This window comes from Lithobates pipiens, unplaced genomic scaffold (genome assembly GCF_037356315.1).
Source record: "Lithobates pipiens isolate NorthernLeopardFrog02 unplaced genomic scaffold, aLitPip1_a1.2 Scaffold_18, whole genome shotgun sequence".
Lineage (NCBI taxonomy): Eukaryota > Metazoa > Chordata > Amphibia > Anura > Ranidae > Lithobates > Lithobates pipiens.
The window spans coordinates 643,655,069-643,677,875 of record NW_027507758.1 but is presented as its reverse complement, the minus strand read 5'-3'; the positions used below and the strand labels follow the sequence as shown (position 1 = coordinate 643,677,875).

At 47.2% G+C, this 22,807-nt stretch overlaps 3 protein-coding genes across 3 annotated transcripts in view; 1 reads left to right on the top strand and 2 right to left on the bottom strand.

The window, feature by feature from the left end:
* Positions 1–22,807, bottom strand: part of LOC143986909 (uncharacterized) — a 130,011-nt gene that overhangs the window by 2,177 nt on the left and 105,027 nt on the right. The window lies entirely within an intron of this gene.
* The window catches only part of LOC143989882 (uncharacterized), a 99,534-nt gene that overhangs the window by 34,474 nt on the left and 42,253 nt on the right, over positions 1–22,807 (top strand). The window lies entirely within an intron of this gene.
* Positions 788–21,847, bottom strand: LOC143989701 (uncharacterized). The gene is made up of 9 exons (XM_077489971.1): positions 21,785–21,847; positions 7,158–7,286; positions 2,959–3,093; positions 2,747–2,870; positions 2,533–2,630; positions 2,247–2,453; positions 1,936–2,157; positions 1,650–1,856; positions 788–1,528 (listed from the first exon to the last, which is right to left on the bottom strand). Exons 2-9 carry the CDS (start codon positions 7,251–7,253, stop codon positions 1,325–1,327), a joined length of 1,293 nt encoding a protein of 430 aa, XP_077346097.1. The 5' UTR covers positions 7,254–7,286; positions 21,785–21,847; the 3' UTR covers positions 788–1,324.

Sequence of the window (22,807 nt, the reverse complement as noted above, 5' to 3'; positions counted from 1 at the left end):
CTGAGACTGCACTCAGTGACTTGGGTCTGAGACTATACAGACATATCCCTCCACCCGGCACAGCCAGCAGACAACACAACAAGTAATCCTGGGGGGATTGTTACATATTAGGTGAGGTCGAAAAAAGTCCAACCTATGTGTGTGATTATATGTCAGTATTACATTGTATAGCCTGTATGTTGTGATCATTCAGGTGATTATCAAATAGTTTCTTGAAACTATCGATACCCTCCGCTGAGACCACCGCCTGTGGAAGGGAATTCCACATCCTTGTTGCTCTAACAGTAAAAAAACCCTTTATGTAGTTTAAGGTTAAACCTCTTTTCTTCTAAATTTGAGATTTGTTAAACTCCCTTCCATGAAAATGTTTTGTCCCTGTTGTGGGGTCACCAGTCCGGTATTTATATATTGTGGGGTCACCAGTCTGATATGTATATATTGTGGGGTCACCAGTCTGGTATTTATATATTGTGGGGTCACCAGTCTGGTATTTATATATTGTGGGGTCACCAGTCCGGTATTTATATATTGTGGGGTCACCAGTCCGGTATTTATATATTGTGGGGTCACCAGTCCGGTGTTTATATAATGAAATCATATCCCCTCTCAGGCGTCTCTTCTCCAGAGAGAATAAGTTCAGAGCTCACAACCTTTCCTCATAAATAATTTCCTCCAGACCCTTTATTAGCTTTGTTGCCCTTCTTTGTAGTCGCTCCATTTCCAGTACATCCTTCCTGAGGACTGGTGCCCAGAACTTGACAGTATACTCCAGGTGCGGCCAGACCAGAGTCTTGCAGAGGGGAGAATTATCATTTTATCTCTGGAGTTGATCCCTTTTTAATGCCAATATTCTGTTTGCTTTGTTAGCAGCAGCTTGTCATTGCTGAGCCTATCATCTACTAGGACCCCCAGGTCCTTCTCCATCCTAGATCCCCCCAGAGGTTCCCCTCCCCCCAGTCTATAGATTGCATTCACATTTTTTCCCACCCAAATGCTTTTTTACTTTTATTTACATTGAACCTCATTGTAGTTGCCCCTCCCCCCATTCATTGTTCTGTCAGAGATCTTGTCATACCCGGGTATGGGGGAAGAAGACCCAAATCACATACCCCAGGTGCCTAGATCTAGTAACATCTATGGGGAAAATGAACATTGTGCTGCCAGCTGATCCCCAGAATCTCCATAAATCCAGTCTAGATACATAAATTGTGTCGGCAGCACAGAGAAGGAAGATTATCGGAGAGAAATCCAGGAATACAGGACGGGGAACACAGCTCAGGAAAGTGACCAGGGGATTACAGGCTGATATCACCCAGCCCCCGCCCTACTCTGGACCAATCAGTGAGCAGTATGGGTGGAGGAATGGATTTAGTGTTAATGACCCACCTGTGCTGATCTCTGTAGGAGTGTCCTCCTCTATAAATGTCCCCGTTATTCCATCCTCCTCCATAGACTGCTGATCATCCCTCACATACCTCTCTTCTTCTTCTGATTTCACCTCAAATTCTATATCCATTGGATCTCCACTCTAAACCAAGAAAATGAGAGAAAATCATCTGTAAGATAGAAGATTTATTATTGTGACATCACATAGAAAATCCACACATCATCTCTAGGAGTCCATGTTCTAGAGGCTCCATCCCACCAACCTTGTAACAGTGGGGGATGGTGTGATCTTCCTGTGTGGAATCCCGGGAATACAGAGGACGGGGACATCTCTCTGGTGGGTTCCTGGTATTTGGTGGCTCCATCATATCCTTGTGTCCTTCTGAAAACTCCTCCATCACTCCATACTCCTCATCCTCCTCTTTATACTCTTCTTTAACAACAATATTATCATCCCCGAGGTTTCCACTCTGAATATATAATAAAACATTCATTGTAACAATCATGCTGTGTATAAATCAGAACTACCAATAATTGTCAATCATCTACCTGATGATGGTGGGGGATGGTGTGATCTTCCTGTGTGGAATCCCGGGAATACAGAGGACGGGGACATCTCTCTGGGGGGTTCCTGTAGCTGGATGACTCCACCATGGTGTCCTGGTACAGATCTTTGTGTTCCTTTAGAGACTCCTCCATCACCCCATCCTCATCATCCTCCTCTTTAATCTCTTCTTTAACCTCAACTTTAGAATCTCTCAGGTTTCCACTCTGAATATATAATAAAAATGACATCAATGGTAACAATGCAGATAATGTACAGATCCTAATGATACTATCAGTGATTGTTCCTCATCTACCTGATGATGGTGGGGGATGGTGTGACCTTCCTGTGTGGAATCCCAGGAATACAGAGGACGGGGACATCTCTCTGGTGGGTTCCTGGTATTTGGTGGCTCCATCATATCCTTGTGTCCTTCTGAAAACTCCTCCATCACTCCATACTCCTCATCCTCCTCTTTATACTCTTCTTTAACATCAATATTATCACCCCCGAGGTTTCCACTCTGGATATATAATAAAACATTCATTGTAACAATCATGCTGTGTATAAATCAGAACTACCAATAATTGTCAATCATCTACCTGATGATGGTGGGGGATGGTGTGACCTTCCTGTGTGGAATCCCGGGAATACAGAGGACGGGGACATCTCTCTGGTGGGTTCCCATTACTGGATCCATCTGTAGGAAACACACACACTGACTGAATACATTGTTTCTATGGGTTTATCAGATGATGGGGGATCTAGGTGGAGCCTCCGTACTGCTCTCTCCTTTACAATAAAGTCTCCTCTTACCCGGTGATGTGAGGGGCGGCTGATTGTCCATCATGACGTCCTTGTAGAGATCCTTGTGTCCTTCTAAATACTCCCACTCCTCCATGGAGAAATAGACAGTTACATCCTGACACCTTATAGGAACCTGACACACACAATGATACAGTCACCATCCAGACACATCCCTTGTCTGTTACTGGATAATGTCCCAGAATTCCCAGAATCCTCCTCACCTCTCCTGTCAGCAGCTCCATCATCTTCTTGGTGACTTCTAGAATCTTCTCCATGTTGTGTCTCTCAGGTTTTAGGGAGTCACATGGAGGCACTGTGATGGTCATATGATCACCGGACTTCACAAGAGGAAATCTCTGTATTGGAGAACCAATAGGAATATCATGTTAGAATCCCAGAATCCTCCTCACCTCTCCGGTCAGGTCTGTGTTTTATTAATAGAGATAAGAGTGATGTCATGTGACCTCCCAGAATCCTCCTCACCTCTCCGGTCAGGTCTGTGTTTTATTAATAGAGATAAGAGTGATGTCATGTGACCTCCCAGAATCCTCCTCACCTCTCCGGTCAGGTCTGTGTTTTATTAATAGAGATAAGAGTGATGTCATGTGACCTCCCAGAATCCTCCTCACCTCTCCCGTCAGGTCTGTGCAGGGGCGGACTGACAAGTTGGTCCATTCGGCCATGATCCAAGGGCCCTGCTACTGAAGGGGGCTCACCAGCGCCACCTGCTGGAGCTCTCAGGACACCCGTGGCCCCTGGTGACCACCTTTCAGGGCCCACTTGGGCCCCAGCACTGCCTCGAAGGATAAGGGGGAGGGTGAGCGCCGCCAGATCAAACAAAGCAGGGATCTTCAACTTACACAGGGACCGCTGTCATTTGAGGTCCCCCCTCCTGTCAGACGTCACACTGCTCTAATGCTGGGGGAAGTGTGCCATCTATCATGGGATGACAGTGGCCGCCAGGTGTCAAAGCGGGAGAGACCCGTTCTGTGTGATCCAGCAGCTCTCCTCTCTAACGCCCATGCACTGGAGAAGCTGCATTAAGGGGCACAGTGAGGCCGTAATCATGTGCACAGTGAGGCTCCATTCATGAGCACAGTGAGGCTCCATTTATAGGGCAGTGAGGTTCCATTTATAGGACACAGTGAGGCTCCATTCATAGGCACAGTGAGGCTTCATTCATGGACACAGCGGGGCCACAGTCATGGGCACAGTGAGGCTCCATTCATGGGCACAGTGAGGCTCCATTCATGGGCACAGCGAATGGCTCAATTTATGGGCACAGCGAATGGCTCCATTTATGGGCACAGCGAATGGCTCCATTTATGGGCACAGCGAATGGCTCCATTTATGGGCACAGCGAATGGCTCCATTTATGGGCACAGCGAATGGCTCCATTTATGGGCACAGTGGGGCTACAATTGTGGGTACAGTGGGGCTACAATTGTGGGCACAGTGAGGCCGCAATCATGGGCACAGTGAGGCCGCAACCATGGGCACAGTGAGGCTCCATTCATAGGCACAGTGAGGCTTCATTCATGGACACGGCGGGGCCGCAATCATGGGCACAGTCGGGCCGCAATCATGGGCACAGTGAGGCTCCTTTCATGGGCAAAATGAAGCTCCATTCATGGGCACAATGAAGCTCCATTCATAGGCACAGCGAATGGCTCCATTTATGGGCACAGTGGGGCTACAATTGTGGGCACAGTGAGGCCGCAACCATGGGCACAGTGAGGCCGCAGCCATGGGCACAGCGAGGCCGCAACCATGGGCACAGCGAGGCCGCACCCATGGGCACAGCGAGGCCGCACCCATGGGCACAGCGAGGCCGCACCCATGGGCACAGCGAATGGCTCCATTTATGGGCACAGTGAGGCGGCATTCATGGGCACAGTGAAGCTCCATTCATGGGCACAGTGAGGCTCCAATCAGGGGCACAGTGGGGCTCCAATCATGGGCACAGTGAGACTGCAATAATGGGCACAACGAATGGCTCCATTCATGGGCACAGTGGGGCTACAATTGTGGGCACAGTGAGACTATAATCATGGGCACAGTGAGGCTGAAATTATGTGCAGTGAGGCTGCATTCATGGGCACAGTGAGGCTGCATTTATTGGGCACAGTGAGGTCGCAATCATGGGCACAGTGAGGCCACAATCATGGGCACAGTGAGGCTTGATTCATGGGCACTGAGATGTCGCAATCATGGGCACAGTGAGGCCGCAATCATGGGCACAGCGAGGCCGCAATCATGGGCACAGCGAGGCCGCAATCATGGGCACAGCGAGGCCGCAATCATGGGCAAAGCGAGGCCGCAATCATGGGCAAAGCGAGGCCGCAACCATGGGCACAGTGAGGCCGCAACCATGGGCACAGTGAGGCCGCAACCATGGGCACAGTGAGGCTCCATTCATGGGCACAGTGAGGCTCCAATCATGGGCACAGTGAGGCTGCAATAATGGGCACAGTGAGGCTGCAATAATGGGCACAACGAATGGCTCCATTCATGGGCACAGTGGGGCTACAATTGTGGGCACAGTGAGACTATAATCATGGGCACAGTGAGGCTGCTATCATGGGCACAGTGAGGCTGCATTTATGGGCACAGCGAGGCTGCATTTATGGGCACAGCGAGGCTGCATTTATGGGCACAGCGAGGCTGCATTTATGGGCACAGCGAGGCTGCATTTATGGGCACAGCGAGGCTGCATTCATGGGCACAGTGAAGCTGCATTCATGGGCACAGAGAGGCTCCATTTATAGGGCACAGTGAGGCTCCATTTATAGGGCACAGTGAGGCCGCAATCATGGGCTCAGTGAGGCCGCAATCATGGGCACAGTGAGGTTGCAATCATGGGCACAGTGCGGTTGCAATCATGGGCACAGTGAGGCTCCATTCATGGGCACAGTGAGGCTCCATTCATGGGCACAACGAGGCTTGATTCATGGGCATAGTGAGGCTCCATTTATAGGGCACAATGAGCCTCCATTCATGGGCACAGTGAGGCCACAATCAGCAATCATGGGCACAGTGAGGCCGCAATCATGGGCACAGTGAGGTTGCAATCATGGGCACAGTGAGGCTCTATTCATGGGCACAGAGAGGCCACAATCATAGGCACAGGGAGGCCCCAATCATGGGCACAGCGAGGACCCAATCATGGGCACAGCGAGGACCCAATCATGGGCACAGCGAGGCTGCAATCATGGGCACAGCGAGGCTGCAATCATGGGCACAGCGAGGCTGCAATCATGGGCACAGTGGGGCTACAATCATGGGCACAGTGGGGCTACAATCATGGGGATGGGCACTGGTGAGGCTGTGCAGATGGGCACTGGTGAGGCTGTGCAGATGGGCACTGGTGAGGCTGTGCAGATGGGCACTGGCGAGGCTGCATTAAAGGGGCACTGGCGAGGCTGCATTGATGGGGCTCTTTCAAACATAGACTCTCAAATGGACATAGTGAGGACCGGCATGCAACGTCATTACGTGTTGCACTGCGTGCCTCTGCACACTGGGGGTGCAGAAAACCTTCTAGCTCTTCCAACCCGGATAGGGCAAAGGCTGCCGCCTCCCTCCAAGTCCCTCCCTCGCCTTGGTAACAGTGCCCTGAAAAAGAGGAGAGGGCACACCAGCCAGCCACAGCAGGGCCAGGGTGCGAGCCAGGCAGCCACCCATGCCGGTGACCCACCCACAGCAGGGCCAGAGTGCCAGTTAACCACCCACGGTGACCCACCCACAGTAGGGCCAGAGTGCCAGTTAACCACCCACAGTGACCCACCCACAGCAGGGACAGCCAGCAACCCACAGTGACCCACCCACAGAGGACATGGGAACAAGCCACATCTACAGAACCTATAGTTAAAGTAAGATGAGCACTACCCAGTGTCAATTTTATTTCTACTTTGTGAGAGTCATGGAACAAGGAGGGGGTCTGGTGAGGACCAGAGTCAATCTAATGGGACCTGGTGGGGACTCTAACAGACTCTATAATGGACACTGAAAGGGCTTATCTTAGAGAGACCCCCCTTCAGGTCCCATTAGACTCCTTTGTAGTCTATAATGGGTCCTGGAGGGGGGTCTCTCTCTCTAACAGAGAATCTCTAATGGACACTGTTAGAGAGAGACCCTCCTCCAGGTCCCATTAAAAAAAAAGGCAGAAGTTGTACTTTGTGCAAAATGTAGGGGTGGGATTAGGTGATAGGTCATAGACGGGGCCTGACAGGGGGCCCTTGCTTTATTTGGTCTGAGGGCCCTGAGTGTTATCAGTCTGCCCCTGGGTCTATGTTTTATTAATAGAGATAAGAGTGATGTCATGTGACCTCTCAGAATCCTCCTCACCTCTCCGGTCAGGTCTGTGTTTTATTACTAGAGATAAGAGTGATGTCATGTGACCTCCCAGAATCCTCCTCACCTCTCCGGTCAGCAGGTAGATTATTTCCAGGGTGAGGTTTAGTATCTTCTCAGTCATGTGACTCAGGTCCTCCTCCATCCTCATTGGTGCCGTCATTTGATCTATACGGGTCTCCTTGTAGACGGATAACTTTGAGAAATGAAAGTAAGAATTATTTGGATGGTATTGGTCACGCAATAATAGGATGTGAGGGGTAATAGGAGGGTTGCTGTACATTTAAGGACTACTCCCCCATGGGAACACATTTATTATTTATTATTACTATACAGGATTTACATAGAGACAACAGTTTGCGCAGCACTTTACAACATGAGGATAGGCACTACAAATACAACACAATTCAATACAGGAGGAATCAGAGGGCCCTGCTTGTTACAGATTACAATCTAGTTAGGAGGGTCAAGTGGTACAAAAAGTAATAACTGGGGCTGGCTAGCACACACAGCAGATGGCTGGCTGAGAGAGGAGCTCCGGAGCCCTGCAGAGACACCAGTGATGAACAGAGAATCAGAGCACTGACTGACCGCTCCTAAATCCCACACAAAACCCGGACAACGGTGGCTACCTCCCGGAGATGTCGCGGAAAGGGCAGGGAGACTGTTAACCAAAAAACCTCACAGCTTACTTTCACTGGCTTGAAGGTGGACGAGGTCAAGATGGCGCTGGCAGCCCGGCCCCCTCCTCCACACCATGCAGCAACCATTACTCAGATCCTCCTGATGCAGATGGAAGTACTGGAAGATCCTTTCCCAGAAGTGCTTTTCCACAGCCCTCCCTGCTCAAGCCCAGCTAAAGCAAGAATGAAACTGGACCCAGCAGCCACAGATGCGGCCGTAAGTAACATAATACCCCTTGCCATAGAACAAGCAGAGCTCCAATCCCCCATTGCCAGCTTCCCCACCTCTAACCAGCCTGTACTGGACACCCAGCTTAAAGAGATGCTTCTCACATTACACCGCTCTCTGCATGCAGATTTTACTAACATTACCTATACATTTTCAAATGAAATGTCCATGATGGGAGAAAGGGTTAACCAAGTAGAACACGCAGTTACTGATATTACTAAAACAGTCAATGACATAATTAATTCTAATGAGGAAAGTGAGGAAGAAAGGCACTGGATGCGTGCAAAAATCGCAGACCTCGAAGATCGCTCGAGGAGCAACAACGTGAAATTAAAGGGGGGTACCAGAAACCGTGCCTGCCCAAGACCTCACACAATACGCTACAGAGCTCTTTAACTCACTTATGCCAGAATTAACCATGCTAGAACTCAAGATTGAAACCCCCCCAAGAGACCACAATGAAAAACCACTTACCAACACAATCAGCAAACAACCTGAAACCCCCTTCTACTGAAGAACCTCCACTGAAGAAACAACGGCCACTAACCCCAACAGAACTGTGAGTACACTAACGATCTTAAGACAACACACTCTCCATTACACTTAAAATCATTTCACCAAATGTGAAAGGGCTAAACCATCCTGAGAAAAGGACAGCACTATGGTGGACAGCAAAACAGTCACACATCGACATAATCTGCACCCAAGAAACCCACTTTATTGACTCTGCCTCCCCTCCATGACACCACAAAGACTTCCCGCACATCTTCCTAGCATCCAACCAGGACAATAAGAAAATAGGAGTGCTGGTTGAAATTAATAAATCCACCGATTTTCTTTTCCACAAGAAAATATCTCAACCCAATTGTAGATATCGATTCCTGATCTGCACTATAACAGGTTCCAAGTATACCTTAGCATGCATATACGCCCCAAACTCACATCAAATTAGCTTTTTAAACAAGGCAATGAAAAATATCAACAAACACAGACAAGGCTCCTTGATCATATGCGGGGACTACCTACCTCCAACTCCACCCCCAGACAGCCTTCACCCATGCTGAACTTTCTTCCATCCCCTGATCTTCATGACATCTGGAGATGACTTCGCATGACAGAGAAAGACTACACCTATTTCTTGGCCCCGCACAATTCGTACTCCCAAATCGATTATTTCCTAGTTGACAAGTGGATACTACAAACAATTCATAATTCGACTATAGATCCCATTACATGGTCGGACCATGCTCCAGTGAGCATCAACATTGCACCCTCTACATCCTTCAACTCATTGAGGATCTGGAAAGCCAATACTCAGGTCATGCAAATGTCCACATACGCTGAACAAATCCGAGACTAGAGGTCGACCGATATGGGTTTTTCTCTGGCCGATGCCGATATTTAGAAATTGTGGCGGCCGATATATAATGCCAATTGTTTCAGGCTGATATGTTAGGCCGATTTAAATTTTTTTTTCCTTTTTCCCCTTCATCTCATAGACACCTTTCACACTGGGGCATTTTTCAGGCGCTTTTGGGCTACAAATAGCACCTGTAAAGTGCCTGCAAAACGGCTCACCTGCAGTCTGTGTGGAAGCGCCGAGTGCTGTCACACGGAGGCGATACGCTGACAGGACGTTAAAAAAAGTCCTGCAAGCAGCATGTTTGGAGTGGTGTATACCCCTCCCCCACCACTCCTGCCCATTGAAATGAATAGGCACTACTGCCTAAGCGCATGCAATGCGTTTTGGCAGCGGTGCTTCACGGGCGCATTTAACCTCTTCCTCGGCCGCTAGCTGGATTTTAAGTGCCCTGCTAGCAGCCGAACTAAATAGCGCCACTAAAATGACGGTAAAGCTTCGCTAAAACTAGCAGCGTTTTACCGTCAACACTAGACATGTGCAAAAGGAAAAAAATTGTTTAGTTTCGTTTCGTTTTAATTTGTTAATTCATTAATTTCGTTTAGTTATATTCATTAACTTCCTTAAATTCGTTTTCGGATTTCGTTTAGTTTTCTACCGAATTCGAAAAATCGGCCACATTCGAAAATATTTCAACCAAATTCGAAAATATTTCTACCAGATTCGAAATGATTTCAACATGATTCGACATTATTTCAACCACATTCGAAAATATTTTGTGACCCGACTTTAGGGCCATGTATCTCGGGGTCACTTGGTGCTAGAAACTCCAAATTTGGGGTTTTTAGCTATAAGTGACCCCGAGATATGTGGCCCCAAAATCGGGTCGCAAAATGTTATTCTCTGCTCTAATAACTAATAACATTTTGCGACCCGATTTTGGGGCCACATATATATATTTGGTATGCAAACACAATAATACTAGCACTACAACATATCCAAATTTGAAGTGTCTAGCACCAAGTGACCCCGAGATACATGGCCCTAAATCGGGTCCCAAAATATTTTCGAATGCGGTTGAAATAATGTTGAATCCTGTTGAAATCATTTCGAATGCAGTTGAAATAATGTCGAATCCTGTTGAAATAATTTCGAATGCATATTCGAAATTATTTCAACATGATTCGACATTATTTCAACCACATTCGAAAATATTTTGTGACCCGAATTTAGGGCCATGTATCTCGGGGACACTTGGTGCTAGAAACTCCAAATTTGGATATGTTGTAGTGCTAGTACTATTGTGTGTGCATACCAAATGTGGGGTTTCTAGCTATAAGTGACCCCGAGATATGTTGCCCCAAAATCGGGTCGCAAAATGTAATTCTCTGCTCTAATAACTAATAACATTTTGCGACCCGATTTTGGGGCCACATATATCAGGGTCACTTATAGCTAGAAACCCCAAATTTGGTATGCAAACACAATAATACTAGCACTACAACATATCCAAATTTGAAGTGTCTAGCACCAAGTGACCCCGAGATACATGGCCCTAAATCGGGTCCCAAAATATTTTCGAATGCGGTTGAAATAATGTTGAATCCTGTTGAAATCATTTCGAATGCAGTTGAAATAATTTCGAATGCATATTCGAAATGATTTCAACATGATTCGACATTATTTCAACCACATTCGAAAATATTTTGTGACCCGACTTTAGGGCCATGTATCTCGGGGACACTTGGTGCTAGAAACTCCAAATTTGGATATGTTGTAGTGCTAGTACTATTGTGTGTGCTTACCAAATGTGGGGTTTCTAGCTATAAGTGACCCCGAGATATGTTGCCCCAAAATCGGGTCGCAAAATGTAATTCTCTGCTCTAATAACTAATAACATTTTGCGACCCGATTTTGGGGCCACATATCTCGGGGTCACTTATAGCTAGAAACCCCAAATTCGGTATGTAAACATAATAATACTAGCACTACAACATATCCAAATTTGAAGTGTCTAGCACCAAGTGACCCCGAGATACATGGCCCTAAAGTTGGGTCACAAAATATTTTCGAATGTGGTTGAAATAATGTGGAATGCAGTTGAAATAATTTCGAATGCAGTTGAAATAATTTCGAATCATGTCGAATTCATTCGAATTCATTCGTTATATTTATTTCATATTCGTTGTAATTTGTTATTTTTTTATTCGGACATTCGGATGCATCGGCCGAATTTCGATTCGTTACAAAACGAATTGCACAAGCCTAGTCAACACCTGCTCGCGCCAGTGTGAAAACAGCCTTAAGTAATACAGAAAATTTCTTTGGGGGTTCCAAGTGATTTTCTAGCAGGATTTTTACTTGTAAGCAACAAGTGTCAGAAAAGGTTTAGTCTTTAAATGGTTAAACTGAGAACTCTACACACAGAGCTCAGTTCATTCAGAAGTGTAAACATTGTATCTCTTTACTCTTTTCTTGGCAGACTGCCCAGAGAGGAGACAAGTCACTCCACTGAAGACTTTAGGCAACTTGCATTTACCTCTATTACAGAAGTCGTTTGCAAGTCGCGCTGAAGATATATCTGCCTTTTTATCAGCGCTGATGCCGATTAAATAAAAAATGCCAAATATCGGCCGATATATCAGCCGACCTCTATCTGAGACTACTTGACAGACTTTTTTCTAAACAACCAAGGATCTGTCCCCCACTCCTCTACCCTCTGGATGGCATAAAAGCTTTATAGGAGGAATATTCATTCCGCTAAGCCAGTGTTTCTCAAATCCAGTCCTCAGGCCCCCCCAACAGGTCATGTTTTCAGGTTTTCCATTATTTTTCACAGGTGATTTGATCAGTTTCACTGCCTTAGCAATTACTACAGCCGTTTCATCTGAGGGAAATCCTGAAAACATGACCTGTTGGGGGGGCCTGAGGACTGGATTTGAGAAACACTGCGCTAAGCTCATTGGCAAAAAAGAGGAGGACGCAGCATCTAGATGAGTTTACCACTGCAAACTCAAACACCGACGCCCAAAACAAGCTAAATCCAACCCACGACTTAAAAATTAACTCAAAAACCCTCCGCCAAGAATTAAAAGCTCTTCTCTTAAATTCTTATGAAAAAGCACATTGCAAGCCCAAAGCCACATCCTACTCTACCTCTAACAAGGCAGGGAAGGCTATGGCTCAACGTATTCGTGGCCAATGTATTAAGACCTTAATCCCCCATATTTTCCACCCCCTTACAAATGAAAACTGTATTAACCCACAAGCCATAGCCGATGCTTTTAGCTTATATTATGACTCCCTATACAACCTCAAAAATGACAAAAACACCCCCCCTCCCAACAATCTCCAGACCTAATCCAACAATTCCTATCCAAAATACATCTCCTTACCCTTAGTGAAGACCACCTAAAAATAATTGTCAAAGCAAGAAAAATAATAAATAAAAATAATTGTCAAAGCATTAGAAATTACTAAGCAATCCATTCCTTTTCCTTTGGTAAATTTCCTGGACCCGATGGCCTTCCAGGAGAATACTACAGTTTGGTTATATACTTAGCCCCCACCTTCAAAACCTCTACAATGAAGCTGCCTCCTCCGCCATGTTTCCCCCTGAAATTATGTCAGCAGTAATTGTTGCCCTGCCTAAACCAGGTAAAAGCCCAGACACCCCCCAAAATTTTAGACCCATCTCCCTACTCAACGTAGATTTAAAATTATACGCAAAAATGTTTGCCTTTAGAATATCCAATTTTTCCCCCTTCTCATTAATGCAGATCAAACGGGATTCATCAAAGACAGGCAATCATCGGATGCTATGAGAAGACTAATCATCCATACAGCCAGTACCGACCGAATGTCTTCTCTGCTGCTATCGCTGGACACAGAGAAGGTTTTCGGCAGGGTTCACCGGGGATACATGAGAGAGGTTCTTATCAAATTCGGATTGAAGGACTCCATATTATCCACCATAATGGCATTATACTCTGCCCCTTCTGCCCGAGTTCACGTAGGAGAAATGCTCTCCACCCCCTTTCAAATATCTAATGGCACACGCTAAGGATGCCCCCTATCACCCCTTATCCTTAATCTATTTATTTAATCTATTTATTGAACCACTGGCAGAAAGCATTCAAAATTCCAAATCTCAGGTCTTCTAGTGGGGAATTACAATCATAAGATAAGCCTATTCGCCAACGATATCATATTGATGCTCACCAATCCACATTCGTCACTACCAGCGGTTTACTCTTTACTACTTGAACTTGGTAAACTGTTCTATTACAAAGCTAATGCCACTAATGCCGCATACACACGATCAGGCTATCCGGCAGACTTGGTCTGGCGACAAACCGCCGGACTTTCCGAACGAGAGGACCTGCCCACACACAACCAGACTATGGAGGGAATCCGCCGTACTTTTGAAATGAACGGACTTGCTCACACAGAGGAAAGTCCGTTCATTTTGAATGTGGCTCCAGGTAGCCGGGACTAGCGAAGGAAGTCAATGTCGCTGCCGAAAAAACATTGTGGGGGTCCCCACAAGGTCCATATCAGACCCTTATCCGACTACACAACCCGGACGGTCAGGAAAGGGGGTAGGGATGAGCAAGCGCCCCCCCCCCTCCTGAGCCGTGCCAAGCCACGTGCCCTCAACATGGAGGCGGGTGCTCTGGGGAGGGGGGCCCTGCAGCCCCCCAACCCCAAAGCACCTTGTTCCCATGTTGATGAGGACAAGGGCATCTTCCCGACAACCCTGGCCGTTGGTTGTCGGGGTCTGCGGGCGGGGGGCTTATCGGAATCTGGGAGCCCCCTTTAATAAGGAGGTCCCCAGATCCCGGCCCTCTACCCTATGTGAATGAGTGTTGGGGTACCATGTACCCCTACCTATTTACCTGTGAAAAAAAGTGTAAAAAAAAAAAACACGTTTTTAAAATGATTTATTGCACAGCTCCGGTGGTCTTCTTCCTTCTTAGGGGGTCTTTTCGCCGGACTCCTCCGCTATCTTCTGCTCTTTTACTAGCTCTTTCACTAGCGGAGGAGCCCGGCTTTCTTCTTCGTCGCCGCCCCCGTCCGGGAGTCTTCTTCCGACTTCAGGGGTCTTGTCCCTCTCTTCGGTTCTTCTTGCCGGGCCTCCGCTCCTTCTTCCAGCTCTTTTACTAGCGGTGGCCCTGTCTTCTGTCGCCGCCGTCACCTTCTCTTCTTCTGTTCTTCTTCCTTGAGATGTTGACTCGACGCTCTCTCTGGCCGCAATGACAGGGACGTGTTGTTGCGCTGACTTATATAGCGAAAAGGGGCGGGGTCACCGGGTGATGTCCCCACCCCTTATGATGTCGCAGTCCCAGCATCCTCCGGGACTGTGACATAAGGGAGGGTCACCATGTGACATCATCCTGTGACCCCGCCCCTTATCCCTATATAAGTCGCCACACACCACGTCCCTGTCATTGCGGCCGGAGAGAGCGTTGAGTCAACATCGCAAGGAAGAAGAAGAAGAGAAGGCGACGGCAGCGACAGAAGACTGGGCCCCCGCTAGTAAAAGAGCTGGAAGAAGGAGTAGTGGCCCAGCAAGAAGAACCGAAGAGGGGGGCAAGACCCCCGAAGTCGGAAGACACCCGGACGGCAGCGGCGATAAAGAAGAAAGCCGGGCTCCTCCGCTAGTGAAAGAGCAAGTAAAAGAGCTAGTAAAAGAGCTAGTAAAAGAGCAGAAGATAGTGGATGAGTCCGGCGAGAAGACCCCGGAAGTCGGAAGACCACCGGAGCTGTGCAATAAATAATTTTAAAAACATGTGTTGTGGTTTTTTTTTTTGCGCTTTTTTTCACAAGTGAATGGGTAGGGGTACATGGTACCCCAATACTCATTCACATAGGGTGGGGGCTGGGATCTGGGGGCCCTCTTATTAAAGGGGCTCCCGGATTCCAATAAGCCCCCCGCCAGCAGACCCCGACAACCAACGGCCAGGGTTGTCGGAAAGAGGCCCTTGTCCTCATCAACATGGGGACAAGGTGCTTTGGGGTGGGGGGCCGCAGGGCCCCCCTTCCCCAATGCACCCCCCATGTTGAGGGCACATGGCCTGGTACGGTTCAGGAGGGGGGGACTCGCCCATGGAGGCGGCGACATTGACTTCCTTCACTAGTCCCGTCTACCTGGAGCCACGTTCAAAATGAACTGACTTTTCTCCGTGTGAGCAAGCCCGTTCATTACAAAAGTACAGCGGACTAGCGCACAGACGGCTGGATTGTCCGCCGGACAATTTTTGAGTCAAAACTACTTTCTAAGTCTGCCGGACTTTTGGGGAAAAAAAGTCTGCCGGAGCCCATACATGGGCGGATTGTCCGGCGGACCAGAGTCTGATCGTGTGTACGCGGCATCAGTCACACATCCAAGACCTAGGGGTAGATGGCACAACCCGTAATCTCTTATCCTCAAAATTCCCATTTCAATGGGTACAAACAGGCATAGAATATCTCGGAATCACATTAACAAGACACTTAAAGAACCTTTTCAAAGAAAACTACACCAGATATAGACAAAAATTTACCCAGTCTCTTCACCAACTAGGAAATCACAAATTCTCATGGGTCGGCAGACTGGCGGCATTTAAGATGACCGTTCTCCCTCAACCTCTGTACCTCTTTCGAACCTTACCCATCCCAATACCTAACAGCTTCACCAACTCCCTCCAAACATCCCTACAAAAATTCATATGGGCAGGGAAAATAAAACAAGGAGTGGCTAAAAGTAGACTAATCAAACACAGATCAGTAGGGGGGTTCAGGCCTAGTAGACATAGCAGACTATCATACCGCTAGCATATTAGCCTAACTAAAAGAATGGTTCCTTCCAACACCCTCTACTAAATGGGGGAATCATAGAAAAATATACAATCCCAGGTAAAGATCAAAAAAATTGGATATGTAGCATACATCCAAAAAAAATCCCCCCAAATTCCTCCCATTAACCATGACAGCCACAGTCAGGGCATGGTGTAAACTCACATCCACCACCTGGAGGAGCACTCCAACAACTACCCCTATCTGTGAGTGAGTGAAATATTTTTATAGCGCACAACGCAAACTTAATCACCTCAAGGCGCTGTGAAGAGCTTAGTTGTCCAACTTCTAGAAGGGAAAGGTCTTGAGTTTTTTTCCTAAAGGCCTGGTGGTTTTCTTCCAGGAGGATGTTGGTTGGTAGCGCGTTCCATAGCCGTGGTCCTTGGACAGCGAATCTCTGTTCCCCCTTTGATTTGTACCAGGATTTCGGAACGAGTTGGAGGTTTTTGTTAGATGATCGAAGACTGCAGTTTGGTGTGTAGTGTTTTATTTTCTCAATTACGTATTGAGGAGTATCTTCTTGCACGCATTTGTGGGTGAGGCAGAGGGTCTTGAATGTGATCGGATTCTTTATGGTTAGCCAGTGTAGGTTCCCAGGGTTTTTGTTCCTGTTATCAGCCTTGCCGCCGTGTTTTGAATAAGTTGTAATCACGCAAGTTGATATTGGGGTAATCCTATGTACAGTGAGTTTGCGTAGTCAAGTCGTGAGTTAATGACTGTTCCAACTACCACTGCTTTGTCATTCTGTTGGATAAAAGGGATGAGTCTACGTAGCAGGCGTAGCAGATGGTGAGAACCACTGACTACTGTTCCTATTTGTGCATCCATTGACATTTGTGAGTCAAAGATGATCCCGAGACTCTTGACCTTAGTCTTTGGGGAGATGGTCTGCCCAAAGATGGTGGGTGGTGTCCAGGGGGTCTTGGTGTCCTCAACTCGCTCATCCCTGACCTCCACACACATAAATGGTCCAAACAAGACCCCCTACCCCTAAATAAACTACTGCACAATGATAAGATCAAACCTTTCCAAAACCTTAAAACAGAGCTAAATCTAGACCCATAATCACACTCCCAATATCTACAAATCGCACACTGTCTCAAAAACAACCCACAACTACTAATCTCTATCCCCACGCAGGTTATCACATTTTATTCACCCCTACGTCCCTGGAAATAAAAGGTATTTCCCTATTTTATAACCTTCTACAGGAAAAAAAACAATACCACCACTCCCTGGCTTTTGACCAGGCAGATCATACTCGGGGTCCGAATAGCAGAGGACTCTCAAATCCACATATGATGCCACAAAATGCACAGCACTGCGGGAACTCACGCAAAACATCATTCAAATGGAGGTACTTAACCCCAGATAAAATAGCTACATTTAACCATCAAACATCTCCCGAGTGCCGGAGGAAATGCGGATCAAATGGATCCTTAATCCACACCCCATGGGGATGCCCACAATTAACAAAATACTAGCAGGAAGTCTTCTTGGTCCTTTCACAAATTACAGGATCAACCATATATCGCCTGATCTAGCTTTACTAAATTTAAATAAAAACGATTGAAATGAAAAAGAAAAAGTATTAACAGTGGAGAAAATACAAGTACAGGTGTTAGGTGGGGGTAGGGTAAGCTTCTCTGCAGAAATTAGTCTTCAGGGATCGTCTAAAAGCAAACAGAGCAGGCGAAAGTCGGACAGATTGGGGAAGGGAGTTTCATAGGATACAAGAGCCTCGGGAAAAGTCCTGGAGGAGAGCATGGGAGGAGGTTACAAGGGAGCTAGAGAGCAGGAGGTCTTGGGAGGAACAAGGAGAACAATTTGCTTGGTATTTTGAGACCAGGTTAGCGATGTAGGTGGGAGGTGAGTTGTGGATGGCTTTGGGAGTTATTGTTAGTAGTTTGAATTTAACTCATTGGGTGAGTGGAAACCAATAGAGGGATTGGTAGAGAGGGGTGGAGGACACTGAATGGAGGCCATTGGAGGGATTGGTAGAGAGGGGTGGAGGACACTGAATGGAGGTCAGTGGAGGGATTGGCAGAGGGGGGTGAAGGACACTGAATGGAGGTCAGTGGAGGGATTGGCAGAGAGGGATGAAGGACACTGAATGAAGGTCAGTGGAGAGATTGGCAGAGAGGGGTGAAGGACACTGAATGGAGTTCAGTGGAGGGATTGGCAGAGAGGGGTGAAGGACACTGAATGGAGGTCAGTGGAGAGATTAGGAGAGAGGGGTGAAGGACACTGAATGGAGGTCAGTGGAGGGATTGGCAGAGAGGGGTGAAGGACACTGAATGGAGTTCAGTGGAGGGATTGGCAGAGAGGGGTGAAGGACACTGAATGGAGGTCAGTGGAGGGATTGGCAGAGAGGGGTGAAGGACACTGAATGGAGGTCAGTGGAGAGATTAGGAGAGAGGGGTGAAGGACACTGAATGGAGGTCAGTGGAGGGATTGGCAGAGAGGGGTGAAGGACACTGAATGGAGGCCAGTGGAGGGATTGGTAGAGAGGGGTGAAGGACACTGAATGGAGGTCAGTGGAGAGATTAGGAGAGAGGGGTGAAGGACACTGAATGGAGGCCAGTGGAGGGATCGGCAGAGAGGGGTGGAGGACACTGAATGGAGACCAGTGGATGGATCGGCAGAGAGGGGTGGAGGACACTGAATGGAGACCAGTGGAGGGATTGGGAGAGAGGGGTGGAGAACACTGAATGGCAGCCAGTGGAGGGATTGGGAGAGAGGGGTGGAGAACACTGAATTGAGGCCAGTGGAGGGATTAGGAGAGAGGGGTGGAGAACAATGAATGGAGGCCAGTGGGGGGGGGGATTGGGAGAGAGGGGTGGAGGACACTGAATGGCAGCCAGTGGGGGGATTAGGAGAGAGGGCTTGAGGAAACCGAATAACAGCCTATGGGGGATTGGCAGAGAGGGGTGGAGGACACTGAATGGAGGCGACTTGGTAACCTTTCACGGGCCACAATGAGCAGAGCAGTCAGATGACAGGTCCATGCAGAGTGGACACGGACACAGCCCACTCTACTCTATGGGTCCTCCGATTGATCCCCTTCTGTTTTTTTGTTTGTTTTGTTTTTGCCAATCAGATTGGAGGTAGGCAGGTGTAAAAGGACACAAATCTGTTTACATCTGCCGTTACATAGAGGTAAATGGAGGGTTCGATTGAGTTGGACCAATTGTGTGAAAGGGGCCTTTCATACTAATGCAATGCAGTGCACCTGTGTCTTTCCTGCGGGTTAGCTACACTTTGCCATATACTTCTATTATATATTGCAGGTTTGATGCACTTTCTGAAAGCTCACCAAAAGTGCCGGTAATAACAGAAGTCTGTGCCTCAGTGCAGGTAATAACAGAAGTCTGTGCCTCAGTGCAGGTAATAACAGAAGTCTGTGCCTCAGTGCAGGTAATAACAGAAGTCTGTGCCTCAGTGCAGGTAATAACAGAAGTCTGTGCCTCAGTGCAGGTAATAACAGAAGTCTGTGCCTCAGTGCAGGTAATAACAGAAGTCTGTGCCTCAGTGCCGGTAATAACAGAAGTCTGTGCCTCAGTGCAGGTAATAACAGAAGTCTGTGCCTCAGTGCAGGTAATAACAGAAGTCTGTGCCTCAGTGCAGGTAATAACAGAAGTCTGTGCCTCAGTGCAGGTAATAACAGAAGTCTGTGCCTCAGTGCAGGTAATAACAGAAGTCTGTGCCTCAGTGCAGGTAATAACAGAAGTCTGTGCCTCAGTGCAGGTAATAACAGAAGTCTGTGCCTCAGTGCCGGTAATAACAGAAGTCTGTGCCTCAGTGCAGGTAATAACAGAAGTCTGTGCCTCAGTGCAGGTAATAACAGAAGTCTGTGCCTCAGTGCAGGTAATAACAGAAGTCTGTGCCTCAGTGCAGGTAATAACAGAAGTCTGTGCCTCAGTGCAGGTAATAACAGAAGTCTGTGCCTCAGTGCCGGTAATAACAGAAGTCTGTGCCTCAGTGCAGGTAATAACAGAAGTCTGTGCCTCAGTGCAGGTAATAACAGAAGTCTGTGCCTCAGTGCAGGTAATAACAGAAGTCTGTGCCTCAGTGCAGGTAATAACAGAAGTCTGTGCCTCAGTGCCGGTAATAACAGAAGTCTGTGCCTCAGTGCCGGTAATAACAGAAGTCTGTGCCTCAGTGCCGGTAATAACAGAAGTCTGTGCCTCAGTGCAGGTAATAACAGAAGTCTGTGCCTCAGTGCAGGTAATAACAGAAGTCTGTGCCTCAGTGCCGGTAATAACAGAAGTCTGTGCCTCAGTGCAGGTAATAACAGAAGTCTGTGCCTCAGTGCAGGTAATAACAGAAGTCTGTGCCTCAGTGCCGGTAATAACAGAAGTCTGTGCCTCAGTGCAGGTAACCTGAAGGTGCACTGCATCTGCGGATCAGTTTGAAAGCAGCCCAGTAACCACAGCACAGATATGCCCATACATATAGTGCAATTTTAGTAATAAACTGACCTTTAATAACCGTCTTCCATTCAGGTATCGCCCGCTGTTGCTGTCCCCGGCAGATTGCATTTGGTATCACTCCGCCTGTGGCAAGTGACGGCGCCATACAGGAAGCATCAGCTTATACAGCTCTGCTCCACAGCTGCTTGTATTGCCACTTCATTAACAACACAGATGCTCTGGGGTGGCGGGTCTGCAACCCATGATCTGGGCTTGCCAATCTGCCATCCCACAGAAGGAGGTCGCGGGCCATATCAAATGGCTCCGCGGGCCACTGGTTGGGCAACCCTGGTGTATAGGGACGTATAATGTAAAATGTGGCTGCGTTTTCCCACCCAGGGAAAATACAACTGGGTGCAATGCTCTGCAGGCTCTGTAGAAATAAATTAAAATAAATGCCCCATCAAATGAAGCCACCGCTCCCGTCAAATGAAGCCACTGCGCTAGTCAAATGAAGCCACCGCACCCGTCAAATGAAGCCACTTCTCCCGTCAAATGAAACCATTGTGCTCATCAAATGAAGCCACTGCGACCCTTAAATGAAGCCACCGCGCCCGTAAAATGAAGCCATTGTACTGAATGACACAGGTAAACTGCAGCTGCCGCCGCTGCTGTCTGTCCTTTCTTCTCTCCCTTTCTCTTCACTGCTGGACCCGGCGCTTAGACACTGGGGGCAATTGTCCCCGCATTCGGGGCTCCAGACTCAATAGCCCCCCCCCTTAATGACGTCTATGTGTTCTGCACTGATTATATATAGGGGTTAATCTAGGTTCCCACATTATATATGTGTGTATCACCATCTGCTGGAGATAAAAGATGTCACAGTGACTATGGAGTGGGGATGAGCTCCGACGTGTTCGCACAGCCCACGTGCAGAGCCCGCCAGGAAGTCGGCGCTGCGGAGCGCTAATCACAGGCAGCGAGACATTTCCTGATCTCTGCAGCTGCATATCGGCACAATGTCTAACTGCCTGTGATTAGCGCAGCGCCGACTTCCTGGTGGGCTCTGCACGTGGGCTGTGCGAACACTCCTGAGCTCATCCTTGCTATGGAGGAAGAGGACGGACATGACGGGGGGTTACTGGGTGTAAATAGAAAATAAGATCTTATTACCTCCTCTGCTACGTCTTCCAGCAACGTCTTCTCTACTTCCTCCTGACTTACCTCTCACCCGGAACTTCCTGTGCGTACCTGACATCACTTCCTGTCTGTATTCCATAGAGACTTCCTGTCTGTATTCCATAGAGACTTCCTGTCTGGGTAGCAGTAAGATCACCATCTTGTGGCGTTCAGAGGAACTGCAGCACCGGGAAACCTCATCTCAGGGCTAAGTTAAAAAAAAAAGGTATAAAACAGAAGAGTAAGGGGGGGGGAAGCAGAATGTTGGGACTTTGTGTGAAGCACACAACCAGAACCAACTGAATCAGCTAGTATATTATTTAATTGTGCACATGGATGCATGTGGGACAATAAATTACATATAATAAATAACAAAATAAATACATATACACACACACACATAAGTGTTCCTACATAGTACATGATATATATTAAAAATGTATTAAATGTAACCCAAACTTGCATACAGACATGACTGATCGCACACATGATGTAAAATTGATTCAAAATTCTTCAAGGTAGTCTCATAGTAGACACATAGTAGCTGTGACAATGCATTCATAGAAAGTTCTACGCATGTTGTAACTAAAACAACAATAATCCTATTATTTTATTTACTATACTATTTGGCATTTATATTTCATTACAGACATACCTATATCACATTTGCTCCTGATGAGTGGAAGTTATCCAGCTATTATGTGTCTACTATGAGACTACAATAAACAGGAATTTTGAATTGATTCTTTTATAATATCATGTGTGCAATCAATCATGTCTATATGCAAGTTTGGGCTACATTTATTACATTTTTTATATATACCATGTACTATGTAGGAACACTTACAGTATCTCACAAAAGTGAGTACACCCCTCACATTTTTGTTTCACATTTTTTCTATCTTTTCATGTGACAACACTCAAGAAATGACACTTGTCTACAATGTAAAGTAGTGAGTGTACAGCTTGTATACCAGTGTATATTTCCTGTCCCCTCAAAATAGCTCAACATTAGGG